Source organism: Cygnus olor, chromosome 3 (genome assembly GCF_009769625.2).
Source record: "Cygnus olor isolate bCygOlo1 chromosome 3, bCygOlo1.pri.v2, whole genome shotgun sequence".
Classification (NCBI taxonomy): Eukaryota; Metazoa; Chordata; class Aves; order Anseriformes; family Anatidae; genus Cygnus; species Cygnus olor.
Window position 1 is genome coordinate 110,742,411 of NC_049171.1, and position 16,549 is coordinate 110,758,959.

The 16,549-nt window shown below is 50.2% G+C and overlaps 1 protein-coding gene across 1 annotated transcript in view; it reads right to left on the reverse strand.

The window, feature by feature from the left end:
* The window catches only part of SPRED2 (sprouty related EVH1 domain containing 2), a 60,650-nt gene extending 44,450 nt beyond the window's left edge, over positions 1-16,200 (reverse strand). The window contains exon 1 of the mRNA XM_040553159.1: positions 15,883-16,200. Coding sequence (XP_040409093.1) covers positions 15,883-15,929 — 47 coding nt within the window. The 5' untranslated portion in view covers positions 15,930-16,200. The remainder of the gene's footprint in view (positions 1-15,882) is intronic.
* Positions 16,201-16,549: the final 349 nt, after the last annotated feature.

Sequence of the window (16,549 nt, forward strand, 5' to 3'; positions counted from 1 at the left end):
GCATGCCTTGCAATCCTGCAAGACATTTTAACCCTGAAATGTCACCTAGATATTCTGGCTTCACTTCTTATTTGATCGAGCTACCAACAAAATCTGGACAATACTTTCACAAAAATACCCAACTTAGACTCCTGCCATTACAGGAATTCATCAAGAATTGATGAATTCTTGATGAATATGTCAGAAAGTTTTTTCTCCATCATCTGCCAATGATCAACAAATAATTTTTTTAAAAGTCACAAATTGGCTCCTCAAATCCCTTTTTTCAAGTCGTATAGAAATATCATGAAGCAACAAAAAGTGCAATAAAACCAAGGGCAACATGCCTTCTCCAAAGCAGCCTTCCAAGCTTTGGCAACCCCAGTTACAGATCACGCTGTGCACAAGGACAGCTACAAGCTAGCGGATGCTGAAAGAGTTGGCCACGTCTTCTTCTGGGGCATCTCATGGCTTCTTGGCTTTGCACAGTCCTGGCTGCACGGGACGTTTTTGCCTTGGCCAGTAAATCAACTGGTGTTTGAGGCCAGTGGGTCCTTCAGCAAGTCAGAGATGCAAGCTGAATGCATCAAAAATAAAAAATAATTAAAAATAAAAATAAAGTGGCTTTAAAAACCTCCATGGCACCTGCAGACTCTTCTCCCAGCCAAGGTGGCAATCGGGGAGTCTGGGCTCTGCTGCCAGGGCCCCCAGATGCCCGTCGTGCCTGCGATGAGCAGCTGTTGCCGGTATGGAGGATGGTACGGGGACTATTCCAAAAATCCTGCTCCTGGAGAGTGCCTGGAGCTTCCTCGTGACCTTCTGCCAAGCAAGCAGCAGGCAGGACTGGGCAGGAGCTCCAGCTGGAGGGCAGGAGATAAAGGAAAGTTCTCCTTCACGGGCTGGTCCTTTAACCATTTGACAAGGGAATCCATCTCCACCATTTTATCAGCGCTTCCTCAAGCCCTTAGGTTTCAGGGTCTTCCCTCCCTTGCCCAGAACCCCCATACTCAACAAGGTGGCTCCTCGCTTGCTTTCCTGAAGCAGCGCTGGGATTTGGGCACAGCTCTTCTCAGCCTGCTGGTGCCTATGTGATTTCCAATAGCAGCACTATCGGGGTTTTATTAACTCCATCTGCTAACAGCTGGCAAAGCAATGACCTGCATCCATCAGCTGCAGAAGGTGCTACGTCTGTTTAGATTTATGAGGCTAAAATTAAGCTTTTCCTTTAATGCAGAGTAATTTGGGGGTTGGTGTCCCAGTGCTTGTTAGGGCAGGCTTCCTATCCGCCTGGGGGCAAGCAGGCTCTTCAAGCTTAATTAGGATGTATACCAGGCTACAGCACTTAATAGTTAATTGAAACACCATGCCAACCTACGGTGCGCTCTGCATATCTCTCATGCCTTGCGTGGTAGAAGTCCATGGGTGGGAGAGCTGTTCGGGGTGGGGAGAAGGTTTAATTTCAGCCAAGAGGAGGAATGCGTTCAGCACATTGCCTAACTAAGAAAAAAATAAAAATCCACTCTGCCACAATCCAGTCCTGACACATGACATGGGCGGATTAATTAATGCATGATCCATAATGCAGAGGAGTGCTTAATGGCAAAAAACATTCACAAAATCAGAGCTAGAGCCATAGAGACGTAATGCAAAACTGCTGCACCACGCAACAACGCTTAAAACTACCAAATCCACCCCAGTTCTAACGACGCACGTCTTCCGTACCCACTGCGAAACAAACTATTTCATTTCACCACTTGCCTCGCAAAAGAGAAATGAATCAAGAAAATCAAGACCATGCAACGTCGGTCCGGTAAGGACCAGTTTGGAGCCTGCGTGCATCAGTTACCAGGCATCCGTGCTAGTGCAGCAACATGCAAAAAATCAGGCACCGACACAGCGAGGGAGCTCATCACAAACCCCATCTTTGAGCTATCACAACCTTGTGCCAGGCTGGTGTGTGCTTTTGTACAAACAGCCACAAAGACCAGCCTCTGAGGGACTTTTTCCATGTTTGCCGGGACGGAAGACAGTAACCGCCTTCTGACCTTTGCAACAAGCCACGCTGACAAAATCAAGGCTAACCTGCAATGGGAAGTTACCACATATAGCAGCAAATATTTTCCTTAAGCACAAAAGAGGTTAGTATATTTAGCATTTCAATTAGATCATGAATGACAAAGCCACATTCCTGCAGGAAAGTTCCTGTATTCAAGACGTTCCAAAATAAAATGAATATACAAAGACTGGATTTTAGCCTTTCGGTATTTCCTTCCCCAAATTTGAGGTCTACAGTTGTCAGTAGAAGTTAAATATAAAATGGCAAGAGCATGCAGAAACTGTGAATGCACAACCCCTCCAAATTCAGCCTTCAAGTTCCTTGCATGCCCGTTGGCTCCATGCAAGGAAAACCCTACATGGCTTTCTGCCATCGCACCAACCTAGTGAGCTGCAATCCACAGGAAGGACTCTCCTGAAGCTTGTATGATACTTCCTCCAGAAAAGGCTTTTAAACTTCTGGATGTATTTTCTGTCCAGAATTTGAAGTTAAATGTCAAATCTACTTTTTTTTTTCCCACTGATAATGGGGTATCATTTTCAAGCGTCTCAAAACCCATGATGTAGGATGAAAACGTGCCTATGGATTAAGAAAATCTCTTTCTTATCGGTTGTTCTCTTTGATGAATACACTTTCTTTCAGAAGACAGCCATGCAAGCCAACGCATAAACCCAGCATAAACCCTCACAAACCTCAGCAGGGAGTTTGCTGAGGATCTCACTCAGCAGTAGAACAAGGATAACACCCAACCCCAAACTCCTCCCAGAGGTGAGGCGGGAAGAGCAGTATTCTCCCTAATAATACGTCTCTCTGCATTTTCTGTACTTGTTGCAAGAGACCTCAAGCACAGCTTTTGGCACCAGACAGTCTTCTCTAACACAATGTGAGGTTTTTAAAATGTGTCATTGTTCACTTCATTGTTTGCTTTGCACCGTGGGCTCTATGCTGCGTGCCTTTCCTCGCCAGTCCCAGCCATCCTTCATGCCTCAGTCACCTCTCCCTGGCTATTTGCTTAAGGCTGCGTACAGCACAGTTACTTCGCATAACAAAGCGTACAAGTGCACTTTTATACTGTGCATTTCAACACCGGAGCTGGAAAGTGCTCTCACGGAGTTTCCCTCTTCCATCCTGAGGAGCCAGTTTTACTCTGAAGTTCAGGGAGCAGCAGAAGGCTCTTACCAACAAAACCACACCCAGAAATGCAAGAAAGGAGGTAACTTATTTCTTCCACCCATGAAAACAACAGCTTGGAAGAACAGTTGATTATTACTTGAAGAAAGCCTCTTTCAATGGGACAGCTAGCTAAACCCAATGCATCCCCCTTACCCGAGCAGGGGCTCAGCAGGACTTCATGCTCCCCACCACGCTTCGCAAAAGAAAGCAGAATAGGGTTTCCTCTGCAAACACCACGAAAACTCAGCGCTGAGGAGCAAGCACACAAAACTGCTGTCACTGTACCTGTGGAGCCACCTGAATGAAGCTGCATGGGCATCGTGCACATGGGGGACGTCAGCTGCACAAGGGACAAGGGTGAGCCTGCGGCATACACACCTGAGCTAGGTTTGGGGTTGAAGTCAACAGCACATCCCTGCTGTCCTGCTGGGTACCCATGCTGCCAGAAGCCAGAAAATAACACACTGCTTGGCTTAACGGGGAGGAATAAAGCCAGGTACTCTGCACCTGGCAAGAAACATGCCTCTGAACTAGGAGTGAAGGACGCACACCATCTGACACCGGAAAATCCCGTCTGCAGACACAAAGAAGATTCACTTCCACCGCTCCAAGAAAATACAGTCACCACCTTCCCATGGCCCTTAAAGCAAAGGGTGACCCAGCTGGTCTAGGTTCGCATCACAGCAGTTTGTAAAAGCACGAACTGGAATCAATCAGTACATTAGTATTTTTTCTGCTGACCCATCACCAATTAAGTCAACAGATTTCTCTGCCATCCCCCCCTTCCCTTCTCTCCCTAGCGCCCCCGTTACACACAGAGATTTTTTTTTTCCATATACACTGCAGAACAATCCAGTACTAATTGTACTAAAAAGCAACGCTGGTAGCTATATACCAAATAGTTTTTTTAAGGCATCCTAATACTTGGCCTGTCACTTTCATGAAAAGATGAGAGAGGACATGAAGGATCTCTCTTTGATGCTTGGTTCAGAGCACATAGCTGAAGGGCAGCTGACGTTAATCATCTGAAGACATAACCTCTTCCAGGCACAGACACGTTCCCTGCAAGCACCAGCAGCACTATTCAGCTAGACCCCTACAAGTCCATTAAATGAGTCTTTTTGGCTTTAATTGAGACACGCACCGTATGTTAGATATTATTTCCAACTGTTCCATAGATGACAGATCAGAGACAGCAGCTCCACAACCCCCTCGCTGAAGCAGCCAGGTCCTTCCACCCTTGCTTACAGGGCAGGGGTTGCTTCTCTGCAGATGCAGAGCTCTCAGCTTCCATAGCATGAGTGCATGTCAAGAGAAAGGGTGGTGCATTTGGCCAAGGAACAACTCCAGGAAACACCTAATGGTGTTTCAAGACGCTCCTGTACTCTACTGAGTCCCAATATGCTGTATTGCAATAAGGCTGTGCATGCCTTACGTTGTCACCTGCCAGAGTAGGGCATCCTTTGAGCATGCTCTGGTTTCTCTGGAAATAGGTTTCTCGAGTCAAGAGGAGCCAGAAGCACCAGATGGAAGCCTTGCTCACCTCCGAAAGCCTGTCAGAGCAGTCCTGCAGGCCGGACACGAGCTGCTCTAGAGCAGCCACACGGATCTGCCCGGTGGCACGCACGCAAGGAAATGACTTCAGCATCCCACCAGAGACAAAACACACCGAACCCAAGGATGATGCCGATGCTTTTCTCTTTGTGTACAGAGTAAAAGCAGTTGCTGCAGCTGCAAAAGTGCTCTCCAGAGAGGAGGCAGCTATCCTGAACTACAGCCATTAAATTGTGTTTGTTTGTCGCCGATTCTACGGGACACTTGGGCATTACCGGGTTTTAGGCGTTTCCCTTCTCATACAAAGGAGGGAACCGTGGAAGATGGCCTGCTGCATGCCCAAGGTTAGGACAGCTGGACAAAAAAAACTGGCTGCTTTAAATACCGACAGCATGAGCAGGTAGCCAGCGCTCCCCACGGGTGACACAAGATCATCTGGAGAAGGTCTGACTGGGGACACTTGTTTCTAGTCCCACCTCAACCATTCATAACCCGAGCATGTAAACCAAAGCAACATTAATCCTTCTAAAAACATGTACAGATTTAGCTATTTGTCTTGCAGTCAAGTATTTCTGAAATGGTAGAATCACAACTTTGCAAATGGTCTAGCGAAAAGTTATTCCTTCTATTCTTGCAGCAGAGAGGAAGCAAAAGAGGGAAACAGTCTAGTAATAATTAACTGTTTTTTCTTAATAAGAAATTTGCAGTGAAGTTGTGTTTTACTGAACTCCCACAATTTAAGTGCGGGAACAAAGGACACAAAATTGACTGCGTCATCGTAGCCCCAACCAACACGCACACCCTAGGTACATCCACGATCAGCAGCCAGCCATTATATCACTTAAGTCACCAGAGACCTTGAAGTACATTTTGTCTAACCAAGGCAGAAGCAGAGCAGCAAGTGCTCTCCTGCTCATTGCTTTTCCGCTTTGGCTTTGTTTTTTTCTTTTTTTTTTTTTTTTTTTTAAGTCAGCACTGAGAAAGCAATTAAGGCTCTCATTCTCAACTCCTACAATTCCACGAGCAAGGCGGCCCTGACTCCAGAAGTTTATATATTTTCTTTTTAAAATATGAATGGGAAAGTGTACACAAAACACCCTTCTTTCCCCATCCCTTCCTTCCCATGAGGAGGAGTGTTTGTTTTTTTATCCGACCTTATGAAAGGTTGGGGAAGCTATTCCACCAATACTCCGATAAAGGTAGCCCACACTTCCTTAGAGATACAGCGGAGGGAAGGAGGGGGGGACACACCAACACTACCAGCAATTCGAGCCACTACAAATAATTTCTACTAGACAAAATGTCAAATCCAGGGCTTTTTATGTTTCTATTTATAGATCTTTGTGCTGCTCATACAGCATTTCTGAAACAATCCACACAGCTGCTAACTTTGGGGAACAGTCTTTTTCATTGCTTATAGGGGCTTGGGGTGGAAATGGGGCTTTTCTGCACTCTCTGGAAATGTTATTTTGAGGACCTTCTTTAAAGACTTGCATGCAGAACCAAACCAAACAAGTGAGTGGCAGCTGACTTTTAAAGCCATAACCTTCTTAATTCATGGGCTGTGGTTTTGATGCTCCGCACTCAAGCACCGACCCAAAAACTGGGAGACCCCAGCCACATCTCGGCCTCTGGGTACTCAAGCATTTCTCGGTCCTACCAACAAAATCAGAAGAGAAGCAAGAGTATTTTTTAAGGTGCAAACATAGGAGAGAAGTTCAGTAAAACCTTCACCATACTGCAACTGCAGGCATTATAGCATCGCCTAGCCCAGCATCATGCCAGGGCAGTCCCAGGACCAACAAAAAAGACATCAGACATCAAAAAAAGCCTCTTTCTGCCCTGCCTCCCCTTCATCTTCCGCCTGGCAATCACTTCTACACGTACCACACATGCACAAGCATAGCTTTTAGGTGGGGGAACACCCCCCCGTACGCACACGCCAAGTCGAGCAGAGGAAATCGCCCACCTCCCGCTCACTTCTGCACCAAGCTTCTGTGTTTGGAAGGATTTTAACCAAAAACGGTCACTTATCGAGATGGATGAGCCTGCTGACCTGGGAAGTTTTATGGCGAAGGGCGAGGGAGATGCAGACTATTTGGTAAAAGCATGGACAGAGGCGATTAAGAGCATGGAGAAAACCGCTGGTATTTCGCCGGTATTTATCACCTAACTTGTTTTGGGAACTACCGTAAAAAGGCACATTGCCGGGCCGATAAGATCTTTTCAAACTGGTGGAGTTTGTGCGTACGTAGACAGACGGGGGGGAAAATGGTTTATTTGGGCTCGAGCGCTCTTCCTGCAGGATGCGGTGTTTACAAAGGGTATTTCTAGAACTTCCTGCCGCCGCTCGCGAGGCCACTCGCTCCTCCCGGAGCCGGGCCGGGTCTCTCCCAAATTTACCCGGAGGGCCCCAGAAGGGCACAACCTGGGGGGCTTTCACCAGCACCCCCCCCAAGTTCAGCGGGTCCGAGCTCCGAGTCACTGAGAGAAGGAGAAACAACAGCTCTCATTGATGTGTTTTTCCTGGAAAAATCTTCAAGTTGTGGTATATAATACTTGTTCTTTTTAAGCACTCCTTAAAAATGCAGCTAGACCCCTTTCTCCCCCCTCTTCATTAATAATACTTTTAAATCAAATTAACTCCACGCTTTGCTGTCTTCAGGCAACAAGCAAAAACAGCTCATCTTCAGCGCTCCTTAATAAGCTTCCAGCCATTTAACATTTGGACTCTTATGCAGTATGGCAATCCCCAAACACTAAACACTTGCGGGAAAAGAAAAAAAAACACGGAACTTCTCTTAAGCAGCTCTAGTGGTTTAATTATCCTGCAGCCTTTCATTTGTGTTTTTAAGCACGGAAAGCAAGTTCGGCACTAAGTTTTCCTCCTAGTTCAACAACCAAATGCCAAATGCTTTTCTGAAAGCTGCGGGTCATTCAGGCAAGGTAAACATCGCAATCGCTATTTTTCAGATCTCCCCACAGCTCGCTAACCTTTCTATCTCCACAGCCACCAAGCTGCATACATCCAGCAACAAGACGTAAAGAAAGGCCTGGCTGCAACCAGCTCAACACCTCCCATGCCAAGTTTCAGTCAAGGATGAAATATGTTGGCAGCACCATAAATCTCGAGCGATAAAGTTTTTGCTGTAATTTCTCCGGTATTAAGAAAAAAAAAAAAAGAGCAAAGCACAAGAATGCATCACTATGAAGTATCGGCGGGTTTTACTCAATTTATACATGCATTGTAAAAACACCGAGCCTATCCAGCTCCAAAACACAGGGATTTGTGCTGCGGCCTAAGGCTGATGCTGGACCCTGGCTATTCAGTGCTCATCTCCCCGCCAGGGAAAATTTGGCATGCTTTGTAAGGCCACAGCATTTTTCCATACCTAGCTGGTTGGAGCTTCTCCTGGGATTTGGGAGCAGTGGGTTTTGGCTCCCCCGGGCCTAAAACCCTGCACTCCCAGCCCGAGCAATAGCTTTTCTTCTGAGTCACGTTGTGCCAATGGGGCATTGCCTCCACTCCTGCCTTCAGGCACGGTTGCTCAGTGATGCCCAGTGAGGCTGTGGGGTCTCTTTGGAGATCTCCAAAACCTGACAGGATGTGGTCCTGGGCCAGCAGCTCTGGGTGGCCCTGCTTGAGCAGGGGCCTGGACCAGATGTCCCCCAGAGGTCCCTTCCCACCTCAGCTATCCTGGGATTCTGCTAGCAGAAAGGAAGTTAAACAGCTGAAATAAACTCTGAGTGTGCTTTGAATGAGCCCGGCTGATAACTCTCAGATCTCTGTGTAATTTTGAAGAACCAGACTGTTTGTAAATAACTTGCAATGCCAGACGCAGAAGCCCTGCAGCAGGGGCCGAGTTTACTCCTCAGCTCTGCCCAGGTCTTCCAGTAACTCCTGACTGCGTCCCTTTGACTCGCGGAAAATGAAGAAAAAAAAAAAACTAACCACCAGCTAGCTTTCTAATAATTAAAAAGATTGTGGAGATGTGCTCATTGCCCCTGCATCCTTCCATACATTCAGTCTTTCCGCAGGTCACGGGCTTGCTGTGGTGCAGCACCAGGTTCCAGCGCGCAGGGAAGAAGCTCTGTGATTTCTTGCAGCACCCTGAAACCCCGACTGCTGCCAAGACACCTCCACTGCATTTCAACAATTGCAAAGGGAACTAATCTTGTCCCTAACTACTTGCCAAACAGGTAAGCAATGCTAAATATTTTAATGTGTGGAAGGGGGAGAAGCTGCCCAGCCTTCAACCCCATTTTTAACTAGTGAAAAAAGAAGTCATGCGACTAGCCACGCAGGACAAACGTAAACCACAATTAAGATCTAAGCATTTCAGGTTTCCTCAGGATGCGCGTGCATGTGCACACCACACTCGTGTCCTCACATGGCTACACAGGTCCCTGTAAGCAGAGAAGCACTTGCACCATGTCCCTTCCTTCCCCATGAGCCAGATCAAAAGACACCACGTTTTACAACACAACTCAGTACTGATGCAAGCCTCCCACAGGTCAGCAGCAGAGGGATGAGAGTGACCTACTCACCTTCCTTGTTAAAAACAGGGAAAAAGCAGTTGTTCTCAGCAAGAGACACAGCTTTGTTCCTAGAGAGATGTACACAGGTAGCAAGTCTTATCGTGACTCGTGGAAGGCCGTTTAATACCCACGCATGAACCAATCTGTTGGATCGTTCAGGTCTTTTGCTCAGGATGCTATTTTCAGCTTGCATCCCACCTGGTTCTGCAGTTCCTCACCTGGCAAGTGCCACCCAGCAGGGACCAGGCTCCAGCACCATGGCAATCGTCGCGTTGCTCCTCGCCAGGCTTTGCGAAGGTGAGCGGCTCCGCGGCCCGCTTCTGGAAACATCACAGATGACGGGGAAATCAAAGAGTTTGGCTACGGAGCCATGTAACCCCTCCTCCCCGTGCTCGCCAGCAAGAAGAAATTTCCTTCCTCGATGGAATAGCCATCAGCTATCGGGCTCAGCTGACAGACTCAAGATCTCTCCTCTGATTACAGCACACGTAGGAGTCGAGAACAAAGGGGGGAAAAAAATAAAACTAAAACAGTCCTTGAAGTGTGAGTTGCAAGCAAAGAAAGTCAAAGAAGAAAGTTATTCAAAGAGCCTAAGAACAAGGAGACCGGAGACAAAAATAATAATTTGGGATAAATCTCCCTTAAACCTCCTGCAACAGGTAGAACCTGCTGGCTGTTGGCACACGCATCTTTCAGGCCCTGAAAGCACACTTTGTAATACTGTTTTTGATAAAACACAGCTTGCTTTTAAGGTGAAGCACCTACTTCTGTTGTGCGAGGCAGCTGGTGTTTCGCTTCAGCTGCTCGTTCGTTTGGCTTCAGGAAAGGAGAGGCAAGGAGCGCCGATGGGACACTCGCAGCACCAACACCGACGGTCGTGCTGATGCCATAAAAACCCAAAAACGAGCACGACACCACGGCACAGCTGCACAAGGAAACAAAGCTGTAGAAACTGCGCACGCATACCCACACATGCCAACCCAACCCAAACCGCAACCTCCGTGCCAAAAAGCTGATACAAAACCAAACCAGAGGGCGAGGCGTGAAGGGGGGGCATCGAAATGCAAACGGAGAGAAAGCTTTGGGCCAGAGGACGCGGAGAGGAGCTGGCAGGCACAGCCCCGGGGAGCCAGCTTGTCACAACTGACCGAGCACCAGAAAAAGAAACGATGGAAAGGAAGATGACCAGGAAACAGGGGGGTGGATGTGGGTTGGGGAAAGGTAAGCAAGGAAAAGAAAACTCACAAAAACTTGGCAGAAAACAGATGGAAACCAAAACAAGGAGCATTAGAAACCGCCAGCAGAGCTTCCCTGTGGCCAGGGTGGGAGAAAGGGTCAGTGCCATGAGGCACTGGAGATGTTGCACCGCTCTGCTCGCTGGCCAGCTTGGAGAAGACCTCCCTTACTGGTGCAGGGATGTACAGGACAGCAGCTTCTCACCTGCAGTCTGCAGCTTGCAGAAACAGGGACCACCGAGGCTCATCCCCCCCGTGACACTATCCCGACCACCACGCGGGACACGGGGCTCACCAGAACCCCCCCACCAGCACCACTTTTGTGGTCCTTCCTTCGACATCTGACACATCAGAAATCCTCTTACAACTGTACATGGGCAGAAACAAGGTGGTTGTACCCTCACGCCACAAACCACCCCACCACTTTTATTTTATTTTTAATTTCCACACTGCTTCAGAAGCATAAGTCCTCCAGAAATCAAACGCTTCGCTTAGCAAACAGAGCATCCAGAGCTCTGCTCTGGAACAGAGCTTTTAGTTTTACTCATCTCTGTCCCCTCTGCATTCCTGTGAGTCTCTTGTGAGAAGAATTACCTTATGCTGCTATGAAAGGGTGGGAAAAGAAAATAATGCGTATTTTTCAATGGATTTGGTGAAGGGAGCAATTCCCATGGCCAAAGTTCGCCTTGGCAGCGAGAAAAGCACACGGTGCACCTTTGCCAATGAGCCACAAGACCTTGACTTCTGCAGAACCATCCAACAGGCTGAATCCATATGCAATGGCATTTGTAAAGGCTGCCCACACCCTTTACAGAACCGTAACGATACTCGGAGTTTGCCGAGTGCGTCCCTCCCAGGTTTAATATCTCCAGAGGATCATTTATTCTTGTTCTGCTGGAGGGAAGGAAATTGAATTTTCCAATCTCTCAAGCATGCCAGAACGTGCAATAAAGTGACGGGGGGCTGAACCCAGCAGTCACGTTGCCTTTCGTTCCCAAGCTCCTGTTTTCCACCCTGTCCAGAAGAAGAACGACAATTATCATCATCTCCCTGCGGTTTGGTGGCCTCAAGGAAACAATTTTGTGGTTTCAATCCAGCTACCAGAGAAGCGAGTCCACGTTAAGAAAGAGCCTCCCCTGCACGACGTACTTTTGTTTGCAGCCTCGGGATTTAATTAAATGGGCAGATAAAGCCTACCTTTTAACCCACGCTAGAGGGTGCGCCAGATCAAGATTAGAAAGCGCTGCAAAAACAGGTCGAAGCAGCTCCCGGCCGCATCCATGCCACGGGCAGGCACCGTCCATCACTAGCCCTCGGTGCTCCTGGTAGAAAAACCCACTTGCTGGCCCAAAAGCGAGTTCCTTCAGCTCCTCTTTGTCAAAAACAGGACTGGGGTTTTCTGAGGGTTTGGGCTAGAGCGCCAAGTCCACAGAGAAGTTCAAGTCCAGCTCCTTCCCTCTTGCTTGTATGCAATCCTCTTCCCACAGGTCTCTCTCCATGTTGACCGAGCAAACACCCTCGCAGAAATCCCTCTATCTATAGATGCTTTTCAAGTTGTTTCCAAGACAGAAGCAGAAAGTGTAGCTCCTTTTTTTATTTTTCCCTTTTTCCATCCGACAGAGCTATTATTCCCTTATAAACAGCAAGTTCTCCAAGTAACTGAACAAAGCAGCTACTTACATGTAGTATTTTAAACAGTCATGTTTTCAGGCCAAGAAATAAACAGTTATATTTTGGCAACCCTTCATTTCCTGTCCTATTTGTGAGCAATAATGTCATGACACATAGTATGTCCCATGCCTTCCTCCCTGGCTCAAGCTCGCAAGAAAAAAATGTTAGCTGAATGAATGGCTTATGACAGCTACAGAAAAATCACCAGTATTGGGCAAAAGTGTGTTGAAAATGGAAAAGAAAAAAAAAAATTTCAGTGTAAAGGGCAAACTGCTACAGTGATGGGTTCAGTGTTCGGAGCAAGTGACAGCGATGCTGCTCGGCAATGGGAGGAGGTGGGATTGGGGGACCAGCACAAGGACAAATCAGCGTGAGTTGTGCCTGGAAGGGGAAAAACGCATCGCCCCGAAGCACTGCCACGACCCAACACTGGGTTTTGCCCGCCCTGCCTTATAACACACCCGCAACGCCCCAGGTTAACCCGGCACAGCGAGAAGCCCGCGGGGCATCGCAGGAGCCGTGCAGGCACGCTTCCAGCCCGCGGCACCGGGGCTGGCGCGGGCGAAGAAACCAAGCTGGGACGGCCCCGCGGTGCGGGTCGGGGCTGGGGGAGCCGGCTGGGCTGGCGCAGGGCTCCCCGGCTCCATCCCGAAACGCGGCGTTCGGGACCGCCACTTCCTCGTTCTCTGACCTTTTCCATTTAATTACTTCCTGTGACTTTCTTGGAACCCTGCATCGTAATGATGCGCCGGCCGCCTTCGGGCGTAACTGAATCATTTTATGCCTTCCGATTCGGCTGAATACTCCTACTTGTAACCAGAAATACAGCGGTGACCTGCCTGGGGGCCACTGGCTGCCCGCCCCGGGCTCTCCCACCACCTCCCGGCCCTGTGGCTTTAATGCTGCCTGTTCATCATCGCCCCTCCCGGCCCCAAAAACGGAGAGGAGCACGGAGGCAGGGAGGGAAGCAGAAATGAAGCCCGGGAAGCAGAAAGAGGCGCCCTCCTCGCAATGACAAATCGACCTCTAAGTATCGATCGGAAATGGTGCAGTCATTAAGGAACCCATGAGTCTCCGGCATCCTAAGCCCTATTTTTCCTCCCTGGTTTTGCGAAACGTTTCAAAACTCAAAATATTATAGTGACATTCTCAAGAAAAAAAAAAAAGCCAACGAAAGGGGGAAAAAAACATAATTTACTTATTTTAAAGTGCATCCTGACAGTGGTCCTTTTTTTGCAATCTGGCTGTTAACATTTGCTCACAGTGCACCCAGTGAAATGAGAATAGCTATGCAAATTAAAGCCAGATATCTAGGGCAAATAGCACGCTATACTACCATTGTTCTGACAGCTAGAGAAAACTTATCAGGAGAGCCCGTCCTTATTTCTGTTAACGCCATATATATTGAAAAAAAAATCACTTCACCCACCGCCGAAACGAAAAACAACATATGAGTCACTCGCTTCAGCAGCGCTATCAATCAATGCAAGACCGGAGGGGAAGGGCTTACGAAGGAGAGCGTGGCGTACCTAAAACACCGAACCGTGTCCCGCAACATTACGGCCCGGGTTGTGCCGGGACGAGCCCGGCGCTTCCACAGTGGCAGCAGCAGCAATCCTAAAAGCTGCTCGGGACGTGGACTGGCCACAGTGCTCCGTTCGCCCTGCTGTCTGCCAAGGAAATTGGTACCAGGAAGGGGGCTTGGCACCAGCTGCCCATCGCCCCCCGTCTCCTGCTCGGCTTCTGCAGCAAAGCAGGCAGGAGAAACACCATATGAGATCCTCCCTCCCGGCACACATAGAAAGGACATGAAACTAACGAGGCGGCACGTGCGAGGAGGATTTTTTCTAATACGAACTGCAGCCTACAATTAAATAAAGCTGAGCACTCGTTGCTCCACTGTTCCGCACCGACACTCACCTCTGCACCAAGGCCTGTGCAAAAAACGCGGCTGGGGCAGCATCCTCCCCCGAGATGGAGGCTCACGAGCATCGTGCATCGATGCCCACACGCAGCAAGCACCAGCTCTGGTCCACCACACGGAACTGGGTCTGCTTTCACGCTCTCCAGCCCGCATACACGGACCCACCTCTCTCTGCTGTCCGATTTGAGAAATGAAACTGAGAAGCAAACCGAGGACTGGAGGGGTTTTATCGGAAGCGAGTCCACCACGTTTTTCCAGCCTGCTAGGTCATGGCAATCTGCGAGAGAAACCCAACTTTTTCTGGAAGAACCGTGCTGACTTCAAAATAACCACAATTTCAGAAGCTACATATAAACTTGTATTTATAGCCTCTTCATTGAGAAGTGCCAAAATACAATTCCTCTTAACACACGCGTTGCAGTCAGAAGCCATTTCCCTCGCCACTAACATTTCTACGGCAAATCACATCAAAATAATCTCGGTGTTGTTAAGGTATAAGTGCAGCGCACGCCGGCAATTAAAGTTTTACCCTAAAACGGAGCCGAAGTTGCACAATTTTTTTACGGTGCTTTACGAGCCCTGCGAGAAGTCCTTTCACCGCGCGCGGCACATCCTATGGCGCTTGGCACCAAACCAGTCCTGCGTGCGGTGACTCATTTTTCTGACTGTCAAAACCAGAAAGAGATAGCCAGGAACGATGTTCTGGCGAGGAGGAATAGCTGCGAGGAGCCGGCCCTGTAATTCGGCAGCAAATTTTTGTTAGGTTTTATTTTTTTTAAAGGCTGGAAGGGGGGGGTGGTGTCAGTCATTTTGGAGGCTCGGGGACGGCGCATTGGGGGGGATTTAATAGTGGGGAGAGCTGGGAGTGCTCACGTATTGAGGGGGGTCCCCAAATCCTGATTCGCGGTGGGGAGGGTGTAGGAAGGGGGGCTGGAGGGGGGGAGGATGGAGGGGGGAGGATTTTGGGGGTGCACGGTGCAGGCAGCGGCCGCCGGTTACCGGATTTATGAATGCGCCGTCATGTGACGGCCGCCTCCTATTCACAAAACGGCGGACGGGGGCGGGGCTCCGTGCCCCCCCCCTTTTCCCCCCACCACCCAAAAAAAAAAAAAAAAAAAAAAAAAGGAAGCCCCAACGAGCCCCGAGGGGGGGGCTGCCCCCACCCTGCAGACCCGGCTGCCCCCTGCACCCACCTCCAAGGCGAGGGGGGGGGGGCTGTAGGTTAAGGGGGGGTCCCCATTTACACCCCCCACCCCACCCCCTTTCTACCCCCTCGGGGCTCGTCGGCACCTCCCCCCGTCTTTTTGGGGTGGCCGCCGGTTTATTTATTTATTTATTTTTAATTTCTTTTTATTATTTTTATGAATGAAGAGGGCGGTATGCAAATGAGGGCGGCCCGGGGGGGAGCGCGAAATGGCGGATGTGCGCGCGCGCGCGCACGAGCGCGTGTCCGTGTGTCCGAGCCCGGGGGGGGGGACGGGGACTGGAGTGGGCGGGGGGGAGCCGGTTCCCAGCACCGGGTCAACAAAGGACCCCCCCCAGTATAAAAAATAATAAAAAAAGGAATAAATAAGAAAAAAAATAAGGGAAAAAATAAGGGAAAAAATAGGGAAAAATAAGGGGGGGAAAAAAAGGAAAAATAAAGAAAAAATAAAGAAAAAATAAGGGGAAAAAAAAAGGAAAAAAAGGAAAAATAAATAAAAAAGCACCGCGACACCCCCCCCCCCGCCCGCCCCCCCGTCCCCGCTCACTCGTCTGGGTAGGCGTCCTCGGTCATCTTCTCCCCGTCTCGGCTCATCCCTCGCCGCGGGCGGCCGGGCAGCGCCTCCGCATCTTCCTGCGCTTCACATGGCGGGGGAGGCCGCGGCCCGACGGCGCGGGAGGGGAGGCGGCGAGCCGGGGGGGGGGGGTGGGGGGCGCGGGGCTACGGCCGCGCTCGGTGGCGGCGGGCTGCGGGAGGAGGAGGAGGAGGAAGAGGAGGAGGAGGAGGAGAGGCGGCGAAGGCGCCGCGGCGGCGGCGGCGGCGGCGCGGGGTGCGGGCCCGGGGGAGCGGCGCAGCGCCCGGGGGCAGGCGGCGGCGCCGGGCCAGCCCCATGGCCGCGCTCACGCCATGGCGGGGCGCCGCGGGCGGCGGGGAAGCGGCGGGGAGGCTGAGGAGGAGAAGCGGGGGGGAGCCCCGGCAGGAAGCGGCGGCGCTGCCGAGCGGCCGCGGCCGCCGGGAGCGGGCAGGGCAGCGCCGGAGCCGGGCGGGCAGGGAGAGGAGGGAGGGAGGGAGGGAGGGAAGGAGGCGGTGGGAGGAAGGAGGAGACGCCGCCGCCGCCGCTGCTGGCGCCTCCCCTGCCGCGGCTCGGCCCGCCCCGGCCCGGCCCTCCGAGACCCCTGTGCCGCGGTCTCGGCTCGATGCGGGTCTCCTCAGCT